Here is a 27693-nt window from a genome sequence, read left to right as displayed (position 1 = left end):
GATGGTGCTGCTAAGCTCCACTCAACGGCTCCGAGCTGTCCCCTTTTCTCTGGAGAGGACAAATATGCTCCTCCAAATGCCCTCGAGGAAAGGGAGCACTCTTTCCCTGAGTAACACAGAGACCTACTCATCATGGCTTATTATGAGGTTATAAACCGCTGCAATCTGTCCAACCTTCTCCCTCTTCCTGACTGTTCCTCCAACTGGGCTTTCCCCTCTTCCGGCTACGCGGCTTCCCTATCCCCCAGTACAGGGCTCTGAAACTTGCCTCTGCCAAATTGTCTGGCTCCAGCTCTGGAGGTTGTTTCCATATCCTTCCGATCCTTTTCCTAGTTGTTAAAAATATGAAAGTTGATCTAATGGTATTCAAAGGACAAGGCAAGTTCAGGGTCCCCCTACTACTCCACCATCTTGGAACTCTCCCCCCACCTCAGTGCCAAGGTAGTCTTAGTGAAAAATCTAAATTACAAATCAGTAACTTTAAGTTTCTTCTGCTCTTGTCTTCATGTAACAGACTTCCAAAATATGGCACACTTGTGCTCCTCACCAGAGTTTCAGTCCTGCCAAAGCTGTTGTAACTCATTTTCATATTAGTCTTAAGATGTCCAAAACCAGACATTCTGAACCTCCCTTTCATTCAGAAACAGCTTCTTTTCTGGCCTTCCCTTAATCCTGTTGATATCCTCCCTGTCACTCAAGTTTGATATCTCATGGGCATCTGCATATGTCTTCTCCTTCCCAGTCTTTATTCAGTGGTTTGTTGAATCCTGTTGGTTTTCTGTCACATTCCCACTGTGGCTACTTTACATTCTTTTTCACTGTTCTTAGCAATTATCCAGTACTTACTACCGTGTTAGATACTTTTGGAGAGACAAAGTTGATTTTGACACAGATCCTGCTTTCAGGACTCTTAAAAATGGTAATTGCTAAAGCTATTCTATTTACTATGTGCCAGGCTTTGCTCTAAATACTTTATGTGTATTGAGTGATCTAATCTTTATAACAACACTTTGAAGCAAGTTCTATGATTTATCTCCATTTCGTAGATAAGGAAACTAAGGCATAGATAGGCACTAAGGACTTAGTGCAATTGGGATTTGGACTTGGGGAGCCTGGCCCCAGAGTTTATGGTCTGAACCAGTAAGTTCTGCTGCTTCTGGTAGATAAAATAAAATATATATAAAAGTAATGATTATGAAAGAGACCTAGATAAAGTATTATAGGATTTCAGATAGGAGGAACCTTTTGGTAGAAGGGCTAGGTAAAATTAATAGATTTCTAGACATTTTTGTCTCCGGCTTTTTGTTTCCCGTATTTATCCTACTGTCAGGGTCATTTCCTAAAATCTCTAGTGATTTCCCTCATTTATCATTAAAGTTTAGACTTCTTATCTAGAGATACAATACTTTCTAACATGCTGGTGCTTTCTTATCTCTCTAATCTTCCCTCTCATTACTCTTTTACTTGAAGTTTGTTCCAGAAAAAGAAACTCATTATTTTTCAAATAATTTTAAAATTTATTCTTCTCTTGCTCTGAGGTTTTGATATCATTGAGTAACTGATGGGGCTGCCTTCTACAACCCCAAACCTCCAATCCTTTCTGTATTATTTAAATCCAATATAAACACCCAGGATATATCCCCCTTTTTGGTAAAATCTTAGACTATCACAGTCTGAAGTGATCTCTAATGTCCTCCGTTTAAATATTCTAATCATCTAATACTGATTAATTCATACCATTTTCAGACTTATTCTCACCACTATCATGTTCCTCAATAGCCACTTAAAAGCAGAAAGAATTTATAAGGTGCTCTGGCTTGTGGTAAAATCTGAGAATAATCTTGGCTATAAATTATTTCTACAGAGATTTAAGTGGAACATTTGAAGTATATTCCATAACCTATTAGTTGGTTTTCTGTAGAAGTTCTCTCAATCTGGACTTATAATTGGAATTTTGTTTCTTCTTGTTGATCCATTGTGGTTGTGATGTGGAATTGTTGGGGTTCAGAGTCAATGGCCAAGAAAGAATGCTTGAGAATACTTGTGGAAATGTTGGGGTTCAGAGTTAATGGCCTAGAAAGAATACTTGAGGGCAGAAAGACTGCCCTGGTATTGTGAGGAACGATTTGGGAACAAATATTGTGAAGTTGGGGGAGGTAAAGATCAGGTAAGCTTCCTGATTTTCGTAAGCTATAGGATTTTCATATGCTAAAGAAGACACACAGAAATTTGGAGACCTAGCTACCATCAAGCTAAGGTTGTTTTTCCCTCTAGCAAGCATTAACATTAAGACAGTTGGGAGTTCCTGGAGGAAGGTTATACTCTGCTCACCTCAAGTATTTGTCATTGGGCTGCACGTTATAAGGAACTTTATCCATACTTACATCTGCCTTTGTTTTCCACATCAGTTAGAATGCTGTATATGAATCCTAGCTATTCTTCAGCAGGAAAAGCGGTCAGATAGTCTGCTACTGAAATCGGTATTGGTGGTTTTGAATCCATGAGATAATCTCTAACTCCATAACCTAAAGATGCCCATAAAGTTGGGTTCTTCTTTTCCTCTTCCGTGAACTGTATTGGTAATATATTCTAATTGATTCAGAATCATTTTTTTCTTCTTTGGCCAATACTCCCCTTAAATTTCCCTGGTGCTATTACTACTAGTGTTGATAATGAGAGTTAATAGCATTTGACTTCTAAATGCCTGATACTATTTTACATATTATATAGTCTTTTGTTTTACTGTAGATCAAATGTTCTTTTTAAAAATATTTTAAAATTTTTTATTGTGTTATGTTAGTCACCATACAGTAGTACATCATTAGTTTTTGATGTAGTGTTCCCATGGTTGTTTGCATATAACACCCAGTGCTCCATGTAATCCGTGCCCTCCTTAATATCCATCACCAGGCTTCTCATCTTCCCAATCCTCTCCTTTCTAAAACCATCCTTTTGTTTCCTGGAATCCACAATCTCTCACGGTTTGTCTCCCCTTTTGATTTCCCCCCTTCATTTTCCCCTTCCTTCTCCTAATGTCCTCCATGCTATTCCTTATGTTCCACAAATAAGTGAAACCATATGATAATTGTCTTTCTCTGCTTGACTTAGTTCACTCAGCATAATCTCCTCCTGTCCCATCTATGTTGATGCAAAAATTGGGTATTCATCCTACATATTATATCTTCTTATAATTACCACTTTAATATTTTGAGTATCTTATTATTCTCATTGTACAGATGAGGAAATTAAAGCATAAAGAGAACATAAAATTTGCCCAAGTTCTTATAGTGCCTAGATGAGCCAGGATCTAAACCCAGGTTTTCTGAGTCAAGAGCCCAAGCCCTTAACTGTGTTGTATTCACTCCCCTCAAAGCAGCATTCCCAGTGGTTGATAGTGTTACTTGATTTATTATATTTTTGAAAGATTTTATTTATTTGAGAGAGAATGAGAGAGAGCATGAGAGGGGAGAAGGTCAGAGGGAGAAGCAGATTCCCCATGGAGCTGGGAGCCTAATGTGGGATCTGATCCCAGGACTCTGGGATCATGACCTGAGCTGAAGGCAGTTGCTTAGCCAACTGAGCCATCCAGGCACCCTGGCTTGCTTGATTTAAGTATTAGCCAAATCCCCAGCCCCTTTGCATCTGGGCAAATAAGAGTAGGAGTAGCTTTGAGTCCAATTTGACCACTCTCCATCCATTTCTTTAAAACCTTGGTGGTCTGCAGAGATGAGTTTAACACTGGATTTTATTTTGTAACCTTACAAATGGGTTTCTTAGGCTTCCTTAATTTAATTACATCACAGAGCATTGTGTATGTTTTGATTCCCAGTTTGGACTCAGAGTAGTTCTATTAATCCTTTGAATCATGTCTAATCAATGAATATTCCTTTAACCTTTGGCCTAGCAGCCTAGTAGTCAAGGTAAAAATCTACTCTTAACTCACTTCTAAAGGAATGATTTTATTTATTTATTTAATTTATTATGTTCAGTTAGCCACTGTATAGTACATCATTAGTTTTGATATAGTGTCCAATGATTCATTAGTTGCATATAACACCTAGTGCTCATCACAACACGTGCCCTTCTTAATTCCCTTTATCCAGTTATCCCATCCTCCAACCCTTCCCTCTGAAACCCTCAGTTTGTTTCCTGGTCCATAGTCTCTCATGGTTCATCTCCTTCTTTGATTTCTCCCCTTTCTGTTTTCCCTCCCTTCCCCTATGGTCCTCTGTGCTATTGCTTATGTTCCACATAACAAGTGAAACCATATGATAATTGTCTTTCTCTGATTGACTTATTTCACTCAGCTTAATCCCCTTCAGTTCCATCCATGTCAATGCAAATGGTGGGTATTCATCTTTTCTGATGGCTGAATAATATTCCATTGTATATATGAACCACATCTTTATCCATTCATCTTCTGAAGGGCATCTCGGCTCCTTCCACAGTTTAGATATTGTGGACATTGTACTATGAACATTTGGGTGCATGTGCCCCTTCTTTTCACTATATCTGTATCTTTTAAAGGAATGATTTTAGTAAAAGGCATAACTGTCTTTCACAATTAGGTATAAAATCTTGGAAAAGTGTAATCCAAATAACTCGGCCACCTTGATTCTTGCCTCTGCCTATCAACACCCCAATAATAAAACAAAATAAATTAACCACTCCCTGTCAACATCCAGAAACATCAAAGAATATTGTAGATCTCTGTGGTAGTTTTTCCCTAGAGTTGGTCCAAGGATTTTACTGACACATAACATAGAAGACACCTTTATCTCTCTTTCTTGTTCTTCCAGACCACTGAAGCCCATGCTCAGTGACCCTTGTTATCACATGGAAACTTTTCTTGTTATCACATTCTGAATGTATTCTCTACAGGAGAATAGCTCTTGGAATTTTCATGAATAAAATTGTCTTCCATGTTTTACTGGGGTATAGGAAGTTTAGGTGCTGAGAACTAAGGAAATGTGGCCAAAGTATGTAACATTTCCGCTGAGTCTTGTAGGAAGAGGAAGAAGAATTTTCCAGGTAAAACAAAGAGTAGGAGGCAGTGGGTAAATGGGAGAGGAATGTTTTGTTTGGTAAAGTCCTCTCTCCGCTCAAAACTGTGATATGTAAACCCCAAAGAGAATCTTTTTGGACTCTTTAGCCAAAGGCATTTTCCAGTGGAAATTTCTCATTGAAAACTTTTTCATTTAGCATCTTTGGGCAAGAGGAAATGGTAAGGATTATTCTAAGCAGTCTACTTCTAGACTTACTATCCACTTAAAACCATGTGCATCATACAGAGGAAAAATGACCTGAATCTTAAGTTCTCATATCACTTTCAGTTGGATACATTATTGTTAGTACTTTTCAGCTTGTTGTTGCTGTTTATCCAGTTGGTGTAGTCCAGTTTTTGTTTGTTTTGTTTTGCTTTGATTTTACTTTCCTTTCTCCTTTCTGCTACTTTGGTCCACTCAGTCATGCATTCGGACTTCTACCAGAGAAAGAGAAAGAAATGAATCAGTTTTACTTTTTAGGTAACTGCTTTCTTAAATGTTTTGATGAGAAAGTTGGTGAAAAATATTGGATTGCTGGACAATGAGAGGCTTTTCAAGTCTCTGGATTTCATTAATAACAACTCCCCTTTGTTGACAGAAGTATTTAGTATTCTGTATCTTATTGTTACATTACTAAAAAGTGTCATTTAAAGTTCTTTCCTGTTAAACATCTCTGAGGATTAGGGAGGACCAAATGAACTTCTTAACCACTTAAGGTTTTTTTTTTTTTTTTGAATTCTGTTTTGTTTTGGAATTTAGATTCAGAAAGAAAGGATAAGACCTTGAGTTCTTTGATAAAGGCACTGCTATCGTAAACTATTTCTACATACTTTCACTTTCTTAAAAAGTTTTATGTTAGGGGCGCCTGGGTGGCTCCCCAGTTGAGGGTGGCTCAGTGGATTATAAAGCCTCTGCCTTCAGCTCAGTTCATGGTCTCAGGCTCCTGGGATCAAGCCCTGCATTGGGCTCTCTGCTCGGCAGGAAGCCTGCTTCCCTTCCTCTCTCTCTGCCTGCCTCTCTGCCTACTTGTGATCTCTCTCTGTCAAATAAATAAAATCTTAAAAAAAATTTTTTGTGTTAATATTGAAAATTGAGACACTGTAGTGTTACAGAGGTATTGCACGTTTACTCAGTTATGCCAGCTGGTGGATAGGAGGTGAGGGACGTAGTTCTAATACACTCAGTTTGAAGGATAGGTTTCCTTTGTGCACAAGAAGTTAACCTGATGCCAAATGAAGCAAGACCTGTTCATTTTCCTTTTATCTTTATAAGGAGTTCTGGTGTGCTGACACTTAAATATGGATTAATAGAGTAGAATGTGGTTTTTGGCTAGGGGTGGGGAACATACACACCAAAAATTGGTAAAGGACTTTGGTCCATATGTTTATTTTAAGTATTTAAGGAAGAATGAGAGAATGAGAAGCCAAAGCTGATCAGATTATAACTAACGTAGTATTCAGAATGTTACATCAAATTAAACTATGATAGAAGAAGCTCTTTTATCTTTCCTCCATTTTATTTGTTCTTTTCTTACCTCTATACTCCAAATCAGGAAAAGAAAAATTACCATGATGTGTGTAACTTGATAGTGGATCTAATCAAATGGCTCCAAAGGATCAAAATAAAAATATATCCAAATTGAGAGGAGAGGATGTAGCAATGCTCAGAATTTCAGTGGAGAGGAAAGTGCTAAGCAGACAGTCAAAACACAGGAGGTTTTCCTGTATGTATAGGTATTTGTATGAAATTTTTATTTCTCTGGGCCTAAATATATAGGGCTTTGAAATTAGGACATACTAATTATAAACACATTCCCTAATTAATTGGTATTCTCCAATATTTTTCTTGATCAAAGTAAGTTGATTATACATATACACATGTATAGATATATATGGATATATGCAAACACATATGTATTATAGCCAGTTTTTCTTATATCTAGCATTAAAATTTATTTTTAGAGTTAATTTAACTAGCATATTCCTGTTTCTTGAATGGAAATAACTTTTTTAAAATAATAAAAACAGTATTACTTTAGTTCCAAACATCTCAGAATATGGAAGAAAATTTATTCCTTTCAGTCTACTCATTTGAATCCAATTCCTTTTAAGAATACCTGTCATTCACAGATGATATGCTATCTTTTTAGGACCATGTTTCTCCTGAAAAAATAAACAGTAACCTTTCTACTAAAAAATACCTTTCTGTGTTTCTAAAACATTTTAAAAAATTCCAGAGGTATCAAATATCCATAGAAGATTGAAAATGGAGTCTTTGAATTTCCCATTGGGAAGTACATTTCTTCAGAAAAATATTTTTCTTAATATTTTTTTTTCCTGAAAATCTACTCTTTTCTTTCTCTAAGGATTAAGTGAATCAGTCTATGTAAAATGGGACTTGAACCATTACCAAGTATCAAACCAAACTTTCCCCTTTAGACTTGAAAAGTTTCTTTTACACTAAGGAAATAAGTCTCCTTCTCTCTCTTTTTCGTGGTTGGGGTGGTGAGGTGTTTCCTGATTTAGATCAGTATGGTAAATTTAGGAATTGTAAGTACATTATATGTATTTGTTTACCTGTGTGCATGCATACATGCACACACACACACTTGAAGTTTACCAAGATAGTTTGTACTACCACATGCTTTGGTATAAGCTGAGTGAACTTAAGGAGGAAGGGCATTACCTTTGTGATCATGGTCAGGCAGCACTGCTGAGATAACATGACTTCTAGAATACAGAACCTGTACACTAGGAATATCATGGACATAATTACACCTTGAAGTGTTTTGAGAGAAGTGGTCATAATCAAGGGATTCACTTAAATTCTCCTAATACAGAGAGGGCACAAGTGAAATTGAAGCAAATTTTAAACTCTACTGTGGGGTCATTACTAATGTTTTCTAGGAAACCTAAAGTTTTAGAATATCTACCTTTTGAGAAATAAGCTCAGTATTTTACATATGCCTTAATATAGAGTAACTCATTTTCTTTTTTTTCAGAGGTGTTGAGAAACCGCCCTGATAGCTACCCACATTTGGCATCAGTAAAATCTTTAAAGATAAATAGTATATGAATTCTGTGTTGTGTTTTTTATTATAAAGATTAATTTTCAAATTTGTATTTGTTTTATACCTTTCAACCATTTGTAATAAATTCAAATGTCTAAGTCCATTTCTACTTTTCCTTACTGGTTTGTTGCTAGGTAAGTGATAAAGCTGGTTGTCATTTTTAACAGCCACATGAGGTCATGTCTGTTTCCATGCCAACAGATCCTCTTGGGAGAGTATTTTCAGTAAAAGCCCAGAGGTGGTGACTCCTTTGCAGCTCCAATGTTGCCAGCGCCTGGTTGAACTTTGTAAACAGTGCCTGCTAGTGGTTTACAAATATGCAACTGACTCAAGAGGATCAGTCTCAGGCATTGGTACCGATTGGGGTAATTCCAGGTACTTGTTTTCATTTCTACACCCTGTGAGTTTTATATAAAGTAATTCCACAGTGCAGTTTGAAATTGAAAGTCTCTTTTTGTTTATATAGCTATAGAAAAAGCTAAAGACCGAAAATTCATACATGCTCTTATCTACAAAAGACTTTTAATTTGCACCAGTCTTTACTTTTAAAGGACCGAACAAGGACAGCAGCCACAAACCTGAAGGTGACAGAAATAACCTACTTGAACATAAGATTATTTGGCTTATATAATTTTGCTTTCAAATACCAAGGAAAAACATCCAAACAGAAACTTGACTGTTTCCACCAATAGGGAGATTTCAAATCTATCCTTCAGCCTGATAAGTTGAGAGGATGCCTTTAGTTTAATCTTTACTCGCTTCATCATGACACACATCTATGGGAGCTGAATTTCATTAAGTTCCATTTAAAAGTTGAATTTTAATAAATACGGTCATTAAAATAGGTAGTTTAACAAATCATGAGAAATAATATTGTGTTTAAGCTGCAAAAAATACACAGATTGAAAAAACATTATATTTTACCATTTCTCTGTATAATCCATAGTGCCCATTAGAATTAAAGATGAACATGTGACTTTATTTTTAACAGGTATAAGTTACAGTACTACTCTGGATAGAAGAGAATGAACATGACTTTGAAAAACTAAGTGATAGTCAAATGATGATAGCATTCAACTAACAGTTGAATAAGCGATGAGGAAAATGAAACACCATAGCCGGGATTGTCTTTTGAAACACCTAGAAATTGATCTGTTTATTAAAGAGATCATAGAAAATACTTAATAAAGATAACTTTTTAAAAAGTGACTACAACAGCAAAATGGCTTGGAGTATATTTCACAAAAAGTGTTGAAAGATATACTTTTAATCTCTGTTTGTCTTGGATTCTGACATTATACTTTGTCATACCTTTAACTCATTTTAACTCTCCCCCTGTAAATCATTCAGCAGTGACCACAACAATGAGAGAGGTAAAACTAGCCATTAGTATTTGAGATATGTAAATATCAAAACAGTATTCTACAGTTTAATGATTTGGCTGAAGCAAATTATTGAAATAAAACATTATTTTCATTAATATTTTTGCATGATTTAAAAGAATGGTGGTCATCATTAAGACATTACAACATGTAAATGAAGAGACTTCACGTTAAGGAGTGATGATCAGGAAAATCTTAAGTTCCAGTCTAGGAAGGATGGTTTCAAACTCTTTAATGTCACTCTTGCGATTATAGATTTTGTAACACATTTTCTATTGAGGGCTCTTATAACTTTAGTGGGTAGGCAAAATAGAATGAGGTCACTCTGGAGGGAGAAGTTATACCTTACAACTGTGTCAGGCCTTTTTATTTTCTTCCCTTTCTGGTGGTCAGTAGAGATATTCCTATCCTGAAATCTTGAGTTCTGAAATACTCAGTATAACCCCAATATGACGATTATAAGCATTGTGGGGGAAGAGGGGTTAGTAAAACATACCCTTTATTCCTGTCCAAGTTCAGAACCATTTGAGAGAGAGAGAAATGTAGGAATCAGACAGACGATCATCAGAATGTAGCTTCATTACTGAGTAAAGCTGCACTGAGGGACTGTGGTGTAGATTTGAGCCAAGTGAATTCTCTAAAATTGAGTTCTAGAATTCAGTGTACTGATCCAGTGATGGGCAGATCTAGATCAACCTAAACCTTCCACTAACAGTACCCCATAAAGTCTAGTTCTGTTAATGTTGGCTAGTGAGCGAGTAAGGATGCCTCCTTTTTGCAGATAGGCTGATCCAACAAGAGAAAGGGACTGAGCCAGGCATACCTGCTTCCTTCTTTTAAAACTGAAAATCAGATAACTCACTTCTGGTAAAAGGCCAGAAATTTGGTGGAAATTCTTCTACTTGAAACACAAGGAGGAGAGAGAAATAAACACATGCTCCTCATACCTAGCTATTAAAACCCAAGTTGATGTCACATTAATTTAAAAACATGTGAAAACTGGCCATATTTTCTTCCCTTATCAATAAGGAACCTATAGCTTTTTACTTTACATGTAGAAATCACTTAATTTGATATTTATTAATAGATAAAAATTTTTAATGAAGTATACCTAATAAAGTATAAATTAATATTTATAAATTAATATATATGCCTAATATAAATAATATATGATGTATACCTAAACACTTTATGAGGAGATACATATTTAGGTAATTTATCTGTAATATTTAAAGAGAAGAAAATAGAGATAACATCAGTCAGGTTTATGGACCATATTTATCTTAATGAAAGATCTGCATGTTCTTTCAAAAGAGACTTTAAAGTGTGCATGTCACCCATTCCATGGAACAAAGTAGCCTTGAATCTTTTTTTTTTTTTAAGATTTTATTTATTTATTTGACAGAGAGAAATCACAAGTAGATGGAGAGGGAGGCAGAGAGAGAGAGAGGGAAACAGGCTTCCTGCTGAGCAGAGAGCCCAATGCGGGGCTCGATCCCAGGACCCTGAGATCATGACCTGAGCCGAAGGCAGAGGCTTAACCCACTGAGCCACCCAGGCGCCCCTTGAATCTTTAAGTCTTATAAAAATAACAACTTAATAGGCATACCAAGTGGAAAGCCATTTCTCAGAGGTAGACTCCTAACTAAGCAAATAGAACTGATATATAAACTCAGATATCTATCTCCAGGAAACTAAAGTTCTTGGGACCAGCTCAATATTTTACTGTAACTACACTTACTTGGGAAGCTTTGGGATCTCCAAATACTTTCTATCATCAACATCTCTGTGTTTCTATATTTCATGAACTTCCATGTAAGCTCATTTCATAAGGGGTGTTATGGTTAAAAATATTTTTAAAAACCACTGAGTTCAGACTTGTGCCTTTGGTAACAGAGCACTAGGTTTTTGGACAAATCCTCCCTTTAATAACAACTAGAAAAGCTAGACAAAGTACGAAAACCTTGCTTGAAGACATTGGAGAGGTAACCAGGTACTTGATGAGTGCTTGTTAGTACTGAGTAACACTTTTGATAGACTCATGGGCCTAATGGAAAAAGTAGGAGTTCAAGGCCTGCCAAAGGTGGGAATGTTGGTGAACATCCTAGATTCCTAGGAGTAACAGTGTTCCCAATGTTTTGCAAAGCAAAAGTTAACAGAATTACAAGGAAAAATAGACAAATCTACAACCATAGATGGAGATTTTGAGATTGATTGATCTATCTATTTATAGGTATGTTTTTTCTACATTTGTATGTATATGTATATTTCAACATATATAATATTTTTTAAAAATTAAAGATATAGACCATGTTAACAATGTAACTAACAGACCTAACTATCATATATAGAAGTCAATTCAATAATCTCAGAATATGAAACACCAAGTACACCAGGAACTTTTACAAAAGTCAATCATAAAGTACAATAATAACGCACATTTCAACAAGTTTCAGAAGACTTAAATCATACAGAGGTTTTTTTTTTTCCTGATTCCATGCCATTAAGCTAGAAAACAAAGGCAAAAATTAAAATTGAAATATTCATACTTTGGAAGGATAAAAAAATTTCTTTTAATTACCTCGTGAATCAAAGAAATCATAATGGACATACGAAAGTATTTTGAACTGGATGATAACACACAAAAAATTGTAATATGTAGACAAATAATTATTATAGGCATATTTATAGACTTACATGAACACATTAGGCAAATGGAAAGGCAAAAATTAAATGACATCAGCAATGATTTTGAAAAGTGACAAAATGACATTAAAATAAACCCAAAGAATGTAGAGAAAGGGAATAAAAATGACAGCATAAATTAATAATATAATGAAACAAATAGCATAAAGAAGATCAACATGGCCAAAATATGTCTTTGGAAAGACCAATATGAAAGGAAAGAGTTAACATCAAGAACAAAGATTGAGACATCACTACAGATCCTATAAGCATTGAAAATTTTATAAGAAAATATGAATAATTTCATGCTGATTTGGTAATTTAGATTAACAAATTCCTGGAAAAACACATATTACCAAAAATGACAAAATTTCTTTTTTTTTAAATGACAAAATTTCTTGTTAGAAAGTCCTATATAAAAAATAGTAAATAGTCTTAACTATTGAAGAAATTGGATCAGTAATTAAAATCCCTCTTGCAAAGATAATTCCAGATTCACAGGTCTTCACTATTCAATTCTATTAAACCCACCCTGAGAACAGAAAAGGAGGGGACATTCTGCACCTTGTTTTAATGAAACTCCCATACAATTGATTCTACAACCTAACCAAAACATTATGTCAAAGGATAGTGAAAGTTCAGTGTTACTCCTGAGCATAGATGCAAAAGTCTTAAATAAAATGCTAGCAAAATGAACTCAGGAACTTTAAATTGGATAATGTATCCATGACCAACTTCTGTTTATTGCGCCAATTTAAGGGTGAAAAAAAAAGTGATCAATGTGATTTTAATAGAATAAAAGAGCATTTCAAAAGATACAGCCAAATCATTTGATAGAATTCAGTATATATGATTTTTAAAAAATGTGTAGCAAGCTAGAAACAAAAGGGAAATTCCTTAATCTAATGAAGAATAACTACAAAACTTACAAAAAACTTACATAAGGATGAAATGTTGAAGGCTTTCCTTCTCAGATGAAGAATAAGACAAGATTGCCTCTTATTATAACTTCTTTTTAACATTGTAGTAGATTTATTGAACCTAGTTGGTTCAATAAATCAAGCAAAAGAAATAAAAAGCACCAACTGAAACTCTTTACTAATGGATATGATTCTGTTTGTAGACATCAAAATGAATCTACAGATAAATTATTAAGTAAATTTAACAAGTTTAATTAAATCAAAGTAAAGATAAGAAAATTGATTGTATTTTTCCAATATCAACAACAAACAGCCTGAATATGAAATTTTAGGTATGATATTTTCAGTTGTATCAAAGAATAATTAATGCTTAGTAATAAATGTAACAAAAATGTACAAGACTTTTACTTAGCAAAATGTAAAAAATGGGAAGATATACCTTATTCATAATAGGATCAATATAATCCAATGTCAGTTTGTAAATAGTTCTGAACATTTCTAAATTCAATGTAGTCATAATATAAATCTCAACAAATTTTTAGGAGGAGGCAGTCTTTGACCAAAGCTTGTTTTAACATTTATACAGAAAAACAAAGGGCCAAGAATAGATAAGACACTCTTGAAATAGAAAAATATAATGATAAGATTTATTAACTATAGTGTACTAAGACTTATAATAAAGTAATTTAAGACAGTGTAATATTGTCAAAAGTATAGACAGACCATGAAACCATCAGAAAAGTCATAAGTAGATCCAGGCACATATAGAGACTTAACTTATGAGAAAAAGAGGTACATATGATTTATGACAAGAGCAAAAAAGAAATTTTTATTTTTAAAAACGGTGATGAGACAGTTGGGTTTCTAAATAATAATTAAAAAAAAGAAACTTGATTTTACCAAAACCATATGCAAAGAAAAAATAGCCTACACAAATGTGAAAGGCAAAAGTAAAGATTACAGAAGATAATGCAGGGCAATATTTTCATGACTTTGAGGTAAGCAAATAAAAAATAGGGCCAAAAAGTGCAGATCATACATGAGAAGATGAATTTTACTATATTAAAATTAAAAATATATATTCATCAGAAGACCCCATTAAGAGGGTGAAAAAGCAAGCCAATGAACGGAAGAAGGCATGTGCAATCCATATAACCTATATAAGATTCTTAGATCATAAAAGAAGTCCTACTAACTTCTAGGGGGAAAAACCAAATAGTCTATGTGAAAATGGGGAAGATATTGGGAAGAAAGGAAGGGCTCTGTAATACTGTAATACTGGGCTCTGGGGTGTTAGGAATATTCAGTTATTTAACCTGGTAGCAGTTACACAAGTAATTACTTTATAATATTCATTAAGCTGGACATTTATGTTTTATGCACTTTCAATTGTGTACTATATTTTACAATTGAGTTAAATACATGATACCAATATGGCCCCAGGTTATGATAGCTTGATAGCTTGAAATACATATTTCAGAACAAGGATTGTCTTGCCTTGTGAGGCTGATGGTCATAACACATAAGTTATATTTCACACTTGTACACTATTTCATTGGCTCTATACTCTGTGAGCCGAGCATGGGAGAAATTACAGGACTCTTTCCACAGATGAGAAAACTGAAAACTGAAGCCTGAAGAGGTTAAATGACTTCTCCAAACCCACATTACTAGCCTAGCTGCACAGAGGTAGGACTTGAAACTAGAGCTTCCCCCAACCCCTTGCCCAAATCAAAGTTAAAACAATGGAATGATCCACACTCCCCGGGATGGCTATTATCCCCCAAGTGCAAAATAGTAAGTGTTGGTAAGGATATTGAGAAGTTGGAATCCTTATGCCTTGCTTTCACTATCTCAGAACGTGGAATGAAGTGGCTGCTATGGAAAAGTTTGCTAGTGCCTCAAAGAGTTAAATATAGAATTGCCGTATGACCCAGCAATTTCACTCCGGATATATACCCAAAAGAACTGAAAACAGGGCGCCTGGGTGGCTCAGTGGGTTAAGCTGCTGCCTTTGGCTCAGGTCATGATCTCAGGGTCCTGGGATCAGGTCCCGTATCGGGCTCTCTGCTCAGCAGGGAGCCTGCTTCCCTCTCTCTCTCTCTCTGACTGCCTCTCTCTCCATCTACTTGTGATCTCTCTCTGTCAAATAAATAAATAAATAAATAAAGAACTGAAAACAAGGGCTCAAACAGATGCTTGTACAACAGTGTTTATAGCAACATTATTCACAATAATAGCCAAAAGGTGGAAACCACTCAGGTGTCCACCAACAGATGAATGGATAAACACAATGTAATATAGACCTACAATGGAATAGTGTTCAGTCTATATAGAAGAATGAAATTCTGACACATGCTGCAACATGGATGAACCATGAAAGCAGGCTAATTAAGTGAGCCAGACACAAAAGGATAAATATGATTCTACTATATATGAGGTAGCTAGAGTAGACAAATTCATAGAGACAGAAAGTAGAATAGAGTTTACCAGGGAATGGGGAGGGGGGAAATGGGGATTTGGTGTTCAATGGACAAGGAGTTTCTGTTTGGGATGAAAAAGTTCTGAGCTAGGTTGTGGTGATGGTTAAACAGCATTTTAAATGTACTTAATGCACTAATTGTACACTTAAAGATGAAAAACTAGTAAGTTTTATGATTATACACACACACACACACACACACTATATATATATATATATATATATACATACATATATATATGTATATATATAAGTACCACAGTAGAAAAAAATTTTAAACACAGGATAAATATTATGATGAACTTTATTTACCTTTGTTCCCCAAACCAGGAAGCTGAGTTTATTTGGGGGGGTATCAGGGGTCCTGATCTTACTCCAGGAAAATCTCAGAAGGTGGGTGTAGCTTAAGTTTTCAAGGCTAATTCCCTACTGGTCTTGAAATGTTTATGTTCTAGAAATCCCCATGGTCAGCAGTAAGTCGGTACATGACAGATCAATTCTACATCAAGTAGGAACTGGGCAAATGCATGTTTTATGTCTATGTGATGGATGTTTGAGGTTGTGTACACATAGCCTCAGTGATGAGGATGCATGTGTGAAGCAAACAGGGTAATCTGAGGTATTTCTCCTTGGTACTTACAAGTTAGCCATTTTTATATATCAGAAGACGGAACAAAGGTAAAGCTGTAAACTTTTCACATTTTTTGGTCCTTTAACACAGACTCTTTGGATATAGATAGTCTATAAATATACTTTCCAGAGATATTCTTCTTGCTAAAAACAATCAAATTGTATTTTAATTTCATTGCAAAGAACATTTCCAAAAATAATCTTTGATGTTCAGCTAGTGTGGGATCTCCCAAGAGATAGTAATGGAGATATTAAGTCAAATAATCCATTCTGTTTCCCTGTAATGCTTTAAAATATCCCACAGCACTTGCTTTAGGGAAACAAAATGTTTCCTCCAATGTGATTGCATATGTTTTTTTTTTTTTTAAAGCTCATACTGAACTCTTTTTCTTACGAAAGTTTCATTTTAGTTTTTTTCTGCTTCTTTTAAAAACTTTAGGTTTGTGGATGTATAACCTTCTATTTTCTAGGTTATTTTATACTTTGTAGTTTGTATCCATTAGTTTTAAAACTAATATTTATACAGAGAAACGACAATAGAGTATAGTTGCTGGGAGCACTGATTCTGGACTTGGAGTCCAAGCTCTGCTATTTACCAGCTATGTAACTGTGGGCAAGACTTCGACCCCTGTATGCTTCAGTGTATTCATCTATAAAATGAAGCATACAGTAATATCTACTGTATAGAATTTTTATGAGAAGTAAATGATTTAATATTTGTAAAGCAATTAGGATAGTGCTGAGCACATAGAAAACACTAAGTATTACATAGTGTTAAATAAAATAGTCTAGGTTAGCTGTAACCCTAGGCTTTATACTTTTATTTTTCCTCTGTGGACTGGAGATCTTTAACTCAAAAGGATATGTCAATGTTACTGTAATGTCAGTAGTAACTCTTGCTTGGAAATTGTTCAAACGGAAGTTGGTATAAGTTGTTGTTTGCTCTGATAATTATCAGTATAATCAGAATGCATTTTCAATAGAAGGTAGAATAACTTTCAACTAATGAAAACTAGTGGGTTTTATTCAAACACCTTATTTTCTTTTGCACCTTTGCCTTAGATAGGATGGGAGCTTTTTCATGACAGAAGATACAGATTAATCATCATGACTCCACTAGCTCTTGACATAATAATTAATCCGTATAAATTACCCAAGTGATATTACGAAAATAATTTATATAATCTGTGATGTGAGAAATCAATTGTTTCATTATTCATCACCCATTGTGCAAATTTTGATTTAATTTGGTTTGTTGTGTATTATTTTACTGCTCTATTAACTTAATGATTTGAGCAATTATTTATAGTTTGTGATGCTAGGTAATAGATTTAGAAGATATTAGATAATTCATGATAAAATGATGTTTATGGATGTTATGGAGAATTCTTCCATTTTAATCTGAATGCTGTATGCAGCTTGATCATAATGAGTTCATATTCTTCTACAAAATTCATATAACCCAACTATAAATGTAACTTTCCATTGGCATGGAGGCATAGTAGTTATCAACATTATTTAATGCAGAATAGGTAGCTAATAGTACTCTTGGCCCTCGGTTTCATTGTGTATCTATGGAAGTATGAATACTGTTGCTGGAAGATTCTAACGTAAAGTGAAAAAAATAAATGAGTTGATTGTCTACCATTGTTCATTTTTTCAAAAATTTCACATCTCCTTCTATTGCTCCTTGCTACTCCTGGTTTTGGAAATTCCTCATAGATGTCTTTGTCCTGACTTCATAGCGTGTCCATCTTGTCATTACCAGGGTTTATACTTTTAATAGTCATGTTTACTTGCATTTGCTCATGTGGATTTCCTTGTGGATTTCCATTTTTTCTCTAGATATATAGATTGGAGTGGCCTAATGCTAATAAAAGTTTTTGCAGAGAGAAACAAATTATACATTTGTATAATTATACAAATTATACATTTGCACATTCTTCTTTATAATTTCTTATTCTCAAATCTCTAAAAACTAAAAAGAAAGGAAGAGTAACCTTTTTATTGGCAAATCTGACCTGACCTGAATTGACATGAAGTTTATTGTTTTCATCCTGTTTATTGTAAGTATTCATACATTTCACTACAGAAATATTAATGGTTTGACTTGATGCTGCTCCAAGGCCTCAATGGAGATATTATATTATATATAGTATATACACTATATACTAGTATCATTTTAAAATCTGGAAAATCCATGTATTCTGAAATACATTTGTCTGCAAAGATTGAATGTAACCTGTAATTATGATTATTTTTGGTGTTCTATTATAAGAACAATGTGGTCTAGGAATATAAATTTTATAATTATGAATTTTTGTCTTTTTCTCTTAGATTACCTATAGTCATAATATGTTAATGAAATATTATCAAATTGTAATTAATGGTTCCAACATCCTTGAAACAAACAATTATTGGTAATGTGGCCATCCAAATTCTCATATCACATGTTTTTAAGAAATATTTGACTAGTTTCATATATTATTTATAGAGATTAATGATGAATTTCAAATTAACATGAGCCACGGAAATAGTTTCTTAGCATGTGAGTATAATGGCTCTTTCGGGGTTGTCTTGAGATACTAAGATCATATGTTGCAACTATATTCAGCTTTTTAAGTGAGACTTTTATGATCATCTTCCACCTTCCCACCTGAGCTTGGGAGAGAACATTTTTTTGATGTAGAATGCATTGTTATTATAGTATTGTTTCTCACGTAGCATATATAAATTATTAATCACAGAACACTTTAGTGAGAGATGTTAATATTAACTTTTTTGTAAAGTATAATTTTTTAACTGTCATTTGTAGGTATTTATTACCAGGAAGTACACAATTCTTCATGAGAACACCAACCTACACCTTGAAATACAGTTCACCTGGAATGACTCGCTCCAATGTTTTGTTTACATCCCGATATGGCCATTTGTGAAACAAAAGGAAGATTGCCATGGATTATGCATAATTGCAATTCATTTTTTCCCTCCAATTTAAACATGCAAAGAAAGTGACCATTAAGTGCTGTTTTATGTATATATGACATATATGTGTGAATATATACATGTGCACTAAAATAACATATATTTATTATAATATATGAAAGAAGAATTAGCAGAAAACTGGATATAAGACTTAACCTTTCTGGAAATGTAATAAACCATGTTAAATTGTTTACACAAATATGTGAATGTCTAGAATTTGCTAGGTTTATAATTAATACCTTCCTACTAGAAATGTTATTTTTGCTGCAGAGTATATAAAACAGAAATGATCCCATTTCAGTGTTAAATTATTTTCTAGATAACACTTCTTTTGACTTGAAAAAGCATTAATAGTATAAAACCTTATTAATTCTCTTATATATAGTAGCCATTTAAAATGAAAAACAAAGCTAGAAGCCTGGTGTTGCTTGATGATAGAATTAAATACAAAACGGGTTTATCATTACTGTAGCACACTACAAAGTACTATAAAAATTTCAACCTGATTTTCCCAATTTTTTATTCCTTTATGAGGAAATTTAGCTACTTGTGATAATGTACATTTTCAGTAAGGCTTTAGTAAGGCCATGCAGTGACCTAAAATGGAAGACAATCCAGTGGGTTAAAATTTAAAAAATGTAAACAAACTTTTATTTTCTACTTTTCATTGGGAGTCACATAAAGGAACAGAAAATGATGCTGATGACAGAATCTTTCCATCTGACTTTTGTATCTCATACCACTCACTTTTATTTGGGAAGTATATCTCCAATGGGTATGTATGCTCAGATACAGTTTCTTCTGTTCTTCGGAAGTAGAAGAGTTGACATTTCAAACTCATTTTGGTGTTATAGGATAATGTGTCACACTTATTTTATAAGCCTCTTAATGATGAAACCAACCAACTTACATTGTGAAGTCTAATATAGAGCTTCACATTGCAGCATAGAAAATAATCTAATTGTTGCAAATAGAAGATTCTGGTTACTAGATATTATTAGTCATAGATGTACCCTTGAGAATTTTCTAAAATCAAAATAGAGGATGGAGTTTTCTGTCTCAAGTTATTATGCATACATTTCATAGCAATTTACTACTTCTTCTTGCTTATAGTTTCAAAAACAATGAGTGAGGGAGTGAGCTAAAGTTTCAGTTTTCCATAAAAATATAAATAGCGCTATCATTGAATGGAAATCCTTAGAAATTACAATATGCATCTTTTAGAAGCTTGTTTAAACTTCTCCCAACAGTCTTACTTTCTCACAGATACTAATCACTGACAAAATTTAGGAGTGTTTTACCTTTTAGTATCCTAGAAACTACTCCCAGTAAATCAAGAAATGGCCCCCAAACAGGAAAACTGAGAGAAGCAAACTGTCCTAGTTTAATTTGCAAAAAGGATAATTGGCAACCTAAAGTTGTAAATTAGATCTATTTCGGTTTTAAAGCCATATTCTGAGGCTGTGATAAGCTAAAATAGTTTTTTCCTTAAATTATCACTACTTGATTCTTTATGATTACCTAACATCCATATTCCAGTAGATACTTTTCCTTGCTAAATGCATCCCAAAGAAGAATTTGTTATTGTCTTTGAGGAAAAAGAGGATAAGGATGTCAGAATAAAGGAAATTACAGTATAGCTTGGAGTATTTGTGACTCCATTTTGTGAATTCTTAAATATATTACAGATTTCTTAGAATAAATAATGCAAAAATTGGGATATTACAAAACCACTGGAAGAGTGATAAGCAAGTAGGTCTTTTCATGAAGTATTTTTAATAATTTTTCCTTTAAATTCATGATTTGTCCATGAATGAAACAAAATTTTCAAGTGTCTGGTATGAGGTATCTATCCAGTTTGTTGGTCACTCACTTGCATTAACTTAAAACGGCTATTCAGTGTTGCTAGAGTGGGTGCTTTGAGACTTCTGTCTTTAATGATAAAAGAGCGAAGTTCTTATTTAAAACAAGAAGAATGCTCAACGTGGGGATGAACCCTCTTCCCTTAGAAAACACACACACACACACACACACACACACCCATGCACACTATTTAAGAACCTTTGAAAAAAAAAGTTAAAATGTGTGAAACTACCCAACTAATTAATGAACAAATTTTATTTCTCTAGCTACTTAGATCTGGGTTTTTTTGAGCACTAGAACTTTCTTGCTCCCGTTTGCATATTTATACTGATCTGGTTTGATGTGATAAAGTTGTGAATAAAAGCCGTGTGCTCATTATTTATATATACTACCTGGTTTGCTGTGGATTATGGTTGCCATAGTGCTTATTCCCTAATGAGAAACTAAGAAGAGAAAATTCAGTAGTAAACCATGAAAGTCTCTGGAGGCCATAGAAATGTTTTAGAGGTATAAAATATTCCTCAGTTTTTATTATAAATCTTTTATTCTTAAGGTGAAAACATATCAATATAAGTGATAGTACGGGTCTGATATTCTCTCTCTTCCAGGAGAGAAAGTAACTTTATTTGAAAAACTTCAGAAGTTATTCAATATTACCAGGAGTTTTTAATAGGGAATTTGGTTTACTTAAAACGAAAGTTATAATCATTCTGTTATTTAAAAAAAAAAGTCCCTACTCATTCTGTAGATCTAAGATTAGAATGCTTCCCAGAACTATATATGATTGCAATGATTTCCAAAATTATATAAAAAGCAACCTTTGTTTTAAACCTCATCTATGAACATGGTATGAGATGGCAGATTTGTTTTCACTTTAATTATCCAGCCTTGTAATTAGTTACCATTTGCTTTATGTAATCTGTTGAGGGAACTATTATGATTCATATTATGTTTATTTTTACTAGCAACACATTTTATTTTACTAGCATTTTATTTACCTTGCTTGTATAAAAATGAAGTTATAACAGGATCAAATATGGAAATAACCTCTGCCAGATGGAAAGGTTTATACAGATTTTTTTCATATTTCTAAATACACGAAAATTGCCTACTAATTCCTCCTCCCTAAAACTAAAATGAACCAAACTCAGACAAACAAACAAAAAACCCAACTTTCTTTTCACGTAGTATTTACAAACAACTAGATGGTGGAGGCTTCTAGACATCAAGGACTTCATTCTAATTTTCTTTTTAATTTGGAAAGCATATGATTATAGAATTTTGTTATCTAACTTGCAATTTCACATTTTAGTATAAATTAATCCAATGCTTTCATCTTTATCATATCAAAGCCATTCTATGTAAAGATTCTTTTTAAATCTAAACATAGACATATTTGACCTTTTCAAATATACCAAAAAAGTTGATAGTTGCATAAAGTCTATTATTTCTAGGTTTTTGCAAAGCACTGATTCATTCTTAAATGTGTTCTCTTTAAAAAATAATAGCAAATACCTCGAGAAGAGTGACAGGAAATACCTTCCTTTTCTGTTCTGTAATGCTAGTTTACATTTCGAGTCTTAGTTTACTGGCTCTAAGGTTAAGCAATAAAAAGTGTAACTTTAGTTAGTTGTGTTGCTGTGGTCTAATAATTTTTGAAAATTGGCTTTTCTCTTTAAATTGAGAAACTTATGTTTTCAGGTTCTGAATTAGTTATCTAAATATTTTGGGTATATATTATTTACAAATAAAAAAATTAGAAATATGTTCATTATCAAAATTGTATTCCTTATGCTGCTTTTTCTTTCTTCCTTTTTTCCTTCCTTCAACACCACCTCTTCTTCCTCCTATAACCTTTGAAGTTTTGACCTTTGATGGACAAAGTCCAGAAAGGATAAATCCTGCCGTTTAAATATTGGTTTTCCTTGCATTTTATGGTGGTGTATTTTTACTTCAGCAAAAATTAAACTTAGGTAAAATGTGTTATTAGATCAAGTTCAATTTGTCTGCTGAGACTTTTAAGAATCAAGTTTCTATACCTAAAAAACATTGTCTAGACTCTTTGAACCAAGATACATGGCTACAAATAACAGTCTTGCAAACCAAAAGTAGTATATTAAAACTTATGGCACTCCTTGAGATTGCCACCCTTTTGGTGATTTTTTGCTTTGTCGTAAGTAGGTATATGGTATATTGAAGAAAAACTATTCAGGTAACATATTTTGTATTAACTGGGCTGTATTATCTAAGAAGGGCTACATAAAACTTTTATTTTATCCCCACCACTAACTTGAAAATTATTGGTGAAGTCATTGCTCAATAGACTAATATTTTTTCAATTAGTAAGAGGACTTACCTTGCAAAAATAATCAGATAATGCTGATATTTTTCTTTCAAAGGTAAACAATGATAGTTCTTGGTCCTGACTTGGTTCGTGTAGTTACTACTGTACATGCTACAATATCAACTATTAATAGATTTGTTGAAGATTCTGGGTTTCAAGATTAGCTTGAAAGCAATACATTTGCTACCATGAATCATGACTCAAATTATCCCCATGTGTTTACTACCTGTATATGAATGCAAATGTTGTTACAGAAAATATGCTTGAAATGTCAACACTATGTGCAATTAATATTGCATTGTCATGCTTCAGCATGTGATATCTGTATGGTGAAGTTATTTCAATTACTATAATAAAAATGTTTAACATAAGAAAGCAACAACATGTCATCAAATGGTTATTTCTGTCTTACACACACACACACACACACACACACACACACACAAACTTTTTAGTAGAGGGGTCTGGCTTTAATTAAGCTTTCAGGTGATGAAATATGTTTTCACAGTTATTTTCTTCTGCTGTACAGACAGCAATAGCACTATGGGGATAACTTTTACTGATATTAAAGTCAGGTCGAATAAACAAAATTGGTGTCAATTTTTCTCCTAGTTAGCTGAAAGGCAGACCCTTTTAGAATTTAGAAATGACACTTTTATATCTCTCTAGTATCATTGATTATAACAACAATATTATTAATCTGAATAGAATTATGTCAGCATCTTAGTTATGACTTTTATTTTTCCTAGGAATTTATAGCTTTATCATCATTAAAACAACATACTAAGCCTCAATAAGAAGCATATCCTAGTCTCATTGGTATTCATACTACTGTCCTTTAAGATGTTTATATAGAAAGAAGTGACAATATTCTTCCTTTAAAGAAAGGAAATACTTTGGTAAAAATCTTGCTATGCAGTAATAATATTAATGCCATGTATGACTTAGTTTTTGGATTGATAACCACATGGTATAATATTGACTTTTAAAAGTATAATTTTTAAATTTGTCATTATTTTTATAAGGTTAAAATATTCTATGAATGCTTTAATTTTTTGACTTTTTTTTTTTCAGTGACAGATAAAGATGAGACCAGTGTGGATAGTTTGGTATCTCCCTATTTTATAGGATAATTTGTAAGATTTATATAGATATATATACATATGTATATATTCCACTCAATTAAATGACTGGAAATCTTTTTATATTAAAAAATAAATCATCCTGAAGTAATTTCAAGTGTACAAAACATCATATAGTGCCTTAAATCAAAATTAACACCTGCTCGTTTGCAGAGAAGAAGATAGTAGATCTTTAAGTTAATTTGGAGAAAGTTATCACTTACTGATTATTCATGTATGAATAGAACATGGTGACAACAATGTCTAGCCCCATGATCAGGTAGATTTGTAAAACATCAGGTGTAAAAACTGCGATGTGTTTCTCTACTTTTAGGAGTCTTTAGTATCTTAAGTACGTTAGTATCTCTGAGTCTTCAGTAGCTTAAGATCCAGAGGGAGTTTTCAGCAAGAGATTAGAACATCAGTTTCTAAACTAATTTCACTATGGTACCTTTAATTGAAATGCATCTCTGAGGACTAGTCTTCCATTGACCAGACTTTGGAAAACAACAAACTAAACCAATTCATTTATTGATAAAGCAATCAAGGTATTTATTTAATCATTTATCAAATATACACTGGAGGTATAATTGTGAATACTGACAAATATAGTGCAGGAGTTTACTTGCACTTGTCAGTTGAGAATTTGGCCATTTCCAGGGGAATATTTGAACCAGGGTTTCAAGAGGGCTGGTTTGACCCAGGAATAATAGTCCTAGTTAAATTGCCTAAATGGTAAAAATGAGCTCTATTAGACATTTGCAACATAATGGTGATATGCAGAGTGGTGTAAAATGTTTTAGATTGTGGTCAGAATGAGGTCCAAGCTCTTAGGAAAAGATATTAATGATTTATTGGGTCTAATATGATAAAAGTTTGTCTTTGATAAGAATCTATTGTCACCCATCAGGAGATAAAAGCTTTGTATAACACATAGTGTATCTAGAAGCACTTAGCATTTGAAAGTATGTTTTTATTTTTTTTTAAAGATTTTGTTTATTTATTTGACATATAGAGATCACAAGTAGGCAGAGAGGCAAGGAGACAGAGAGGGAAGCAGTCTCCCCACTGAGCAGAGAGCCCAATGCTGGGTTGGATCCCAGGACACTGAGATCATGACCTGAGTCGAAGGCAGAAGCTCAACCCACTGAGCCACCCAGGCGCCCCCAAAGTATTTTCTTACACAAACAAAAAGTCCTGTTGGTTTACAACAAATTTCCTTCAAAGCTAGAATTTATTAAAAGTTTGTTGTATTATTTATGAGAGAAAATTTATTGAGACAATTTTCACCCTATGTCTAGGTTTTCCTTAAGCAATATGTTAGACACTTTGGAAGCTTTAAGAAGTTTCATCTCAGTCCTGTTTTGTTCCATGTGAAATATTTCCCAATTAATCTCCCTTTTAAAAATGTAGTTCAGTATATCTACAGAGTTATATACTGAATGGTACTATAATGGCCTACACTGAACTATTGTATATAATTATCAAAAATGTTGAAAATTTGACTTAGAAAGTAGTGTCTTGGTTATTGTGCAGAAATGACACCATTTTTATATCTTTTTAATAAGCCAGGCTTCAACATTTGATACAGTAATAAAAACACAGAGTAAGAAAAAGCAAATTTGGGGGGAGGTTATGTGCTATGGTGAGTGCTGTGAACTGATGAATCACAGACCTAGACCCCTGAAACAAATAATACATTATATGTTAATAAAAAAGAAAAAAAGCAAATTCCAAATCTTGTCCTAAGAACAGGTGCAAGCAGACATAAATCCTTTAACTACTAAATTGACACTGTTGTGACAAAAACCTGCAAGAATAATTCAAAACTATATAAATTTAGCAAAGCTCTGTTTCATTATAGATAGGCTATTGCTAGTATTAGAATAAATAACTTTAAAAAGGTCAAGGAACATAATAAAATTCACTTTTAAGCTTGCGGTATTCTGTTAGCAGTAAAAATGTATCTGCATGTTTGTAATATATCTGACTTAGGGAAAAATGAATGACATAGTGTATATGAAAAATCTAGAGTATGTAAACCTTAATACAATCTAAGAAAATACCATTCAGCATATTACTTCATTTTCATTAAAATGATGAAAATGTGAATTCAGAAAATCACTTAGTCCTTAGGCTAAAAATAGGTAGATCATCAAAACCTAATATCATTTTCACTCAAATTGGTATTTATTCAGTAAATGTTCTATATCATAATGTGAAAAGTACAAAGAAAAACTCAAATTTAGGGAAGAAACTGAAGGGATTTTTAAAATAAGCAACATCAGCTAATTCCATTATCTTTTTGATTCTTCCAAACTGAAGCAATACACTTGTCATAAAACATTTTGCACAAATAAGGAATAAGTAGATTCCTCAGAAATTAGCTTAATTTTGTATTTTAGCCTCAGGTTTGTCAGCCAAAGATTACTTATAATTTGCTTTTGAATTCATTTCTCCTGACCATTTCTAAGTTTCTCCATTTCATCTCATTCAGTTCCACGTTTCCCATGTGAAGCATTGCCATATTGTTCTCATTTAAGAATAATAATCACTGCCCACTTTGGTTGTTTTAACTAAAACATTGAGTTCTTGTTGTAAGTGTATGGAAAGAGTAAAGACAGATCCCACTTCTGCATTATTGTTTATACTTTTGGAGATCTATATATATCTATCTATAGATATATATATCTATATAGATATAATCTATCTCTATATCTATATGTCTATGTCTCTCTCTCTCTCTCTCTTTTTTTTTTTTTTTTTTTTTTTACCAATTTGGCTCATAGTCCTAGTGTCTTATTTCTCTGGGTAGCAGGTGAATGGTTAAACTTCTCTAAATTCTGTGGTTGCTCAGAATCTCCCGAGACCATATGTCCTGGAAAACCATGGAAAGCCCACTTCTAGACCTGAAATATTCTAATATTGATCTTGCTTCTCCCTGTACATGCTAGAAATTTCCAAAGCAGTTTTCAGATCTGACCTAGATAAGTAATTATTAGATGGGGAGTACAGATTTCTAAAAGACTCTATAGCATCATAACACCTTGCCAAGTAATTCCAAGGCTTTGGGGAAATGAAATAAAGCTCCTCACAAAGACTGGAGTCTCTACCATTTTTCTTAATTTATTATTTTTAATCTGCTTTATTATTTACTTCTATGTCA

At 33.4% G+C, this 27693-nt stretch overlaps 1 protein-coding gene across 1 annotated transcript in view; it reads left to right on the top strand.

The window, feature by feature from the left end:
• Nucleotides 1-23785, top strand: part of TTLL7 (tubulin tyrosine ligase like 7) — a 152392-nt gene extending 128607 nt beyond the window's left edge. The window contains exons 20-21 of the mRNA XM_044238571.1: nt 8317-8490; nt 19030-23785. Coding sequence (XP_044094506.1) covers nt 8317-8490; nt 19030-19150 — 295 coding nt within the window. The 3' untranslated portion in view covers nt 19151-23785. The remainder of the gene's footprint in view (nt 1-8316; nt 8491-19029) is intronic.
• Nucleotides 23786-27693: the final 3908 nt, after the last annotated feature.

Source organism: Neovison vison, chromosome 2, assembly GCF_020171115.1.
Source record: "Neovison vison isolate M4711 chromosome 2, ASM_NN_V1, whole genome shotgun sequence".
Lineage (NCBI taxonomy): Eukaryota > Metazoa > Chordata > Mammalia > Carnivora > Mustelidae > Neogale > Neogale vison.
Note: the sequence above shows the minus strand (reverse complement) of the source record. Positions and strands in the feature narration are given on the sequence as shown.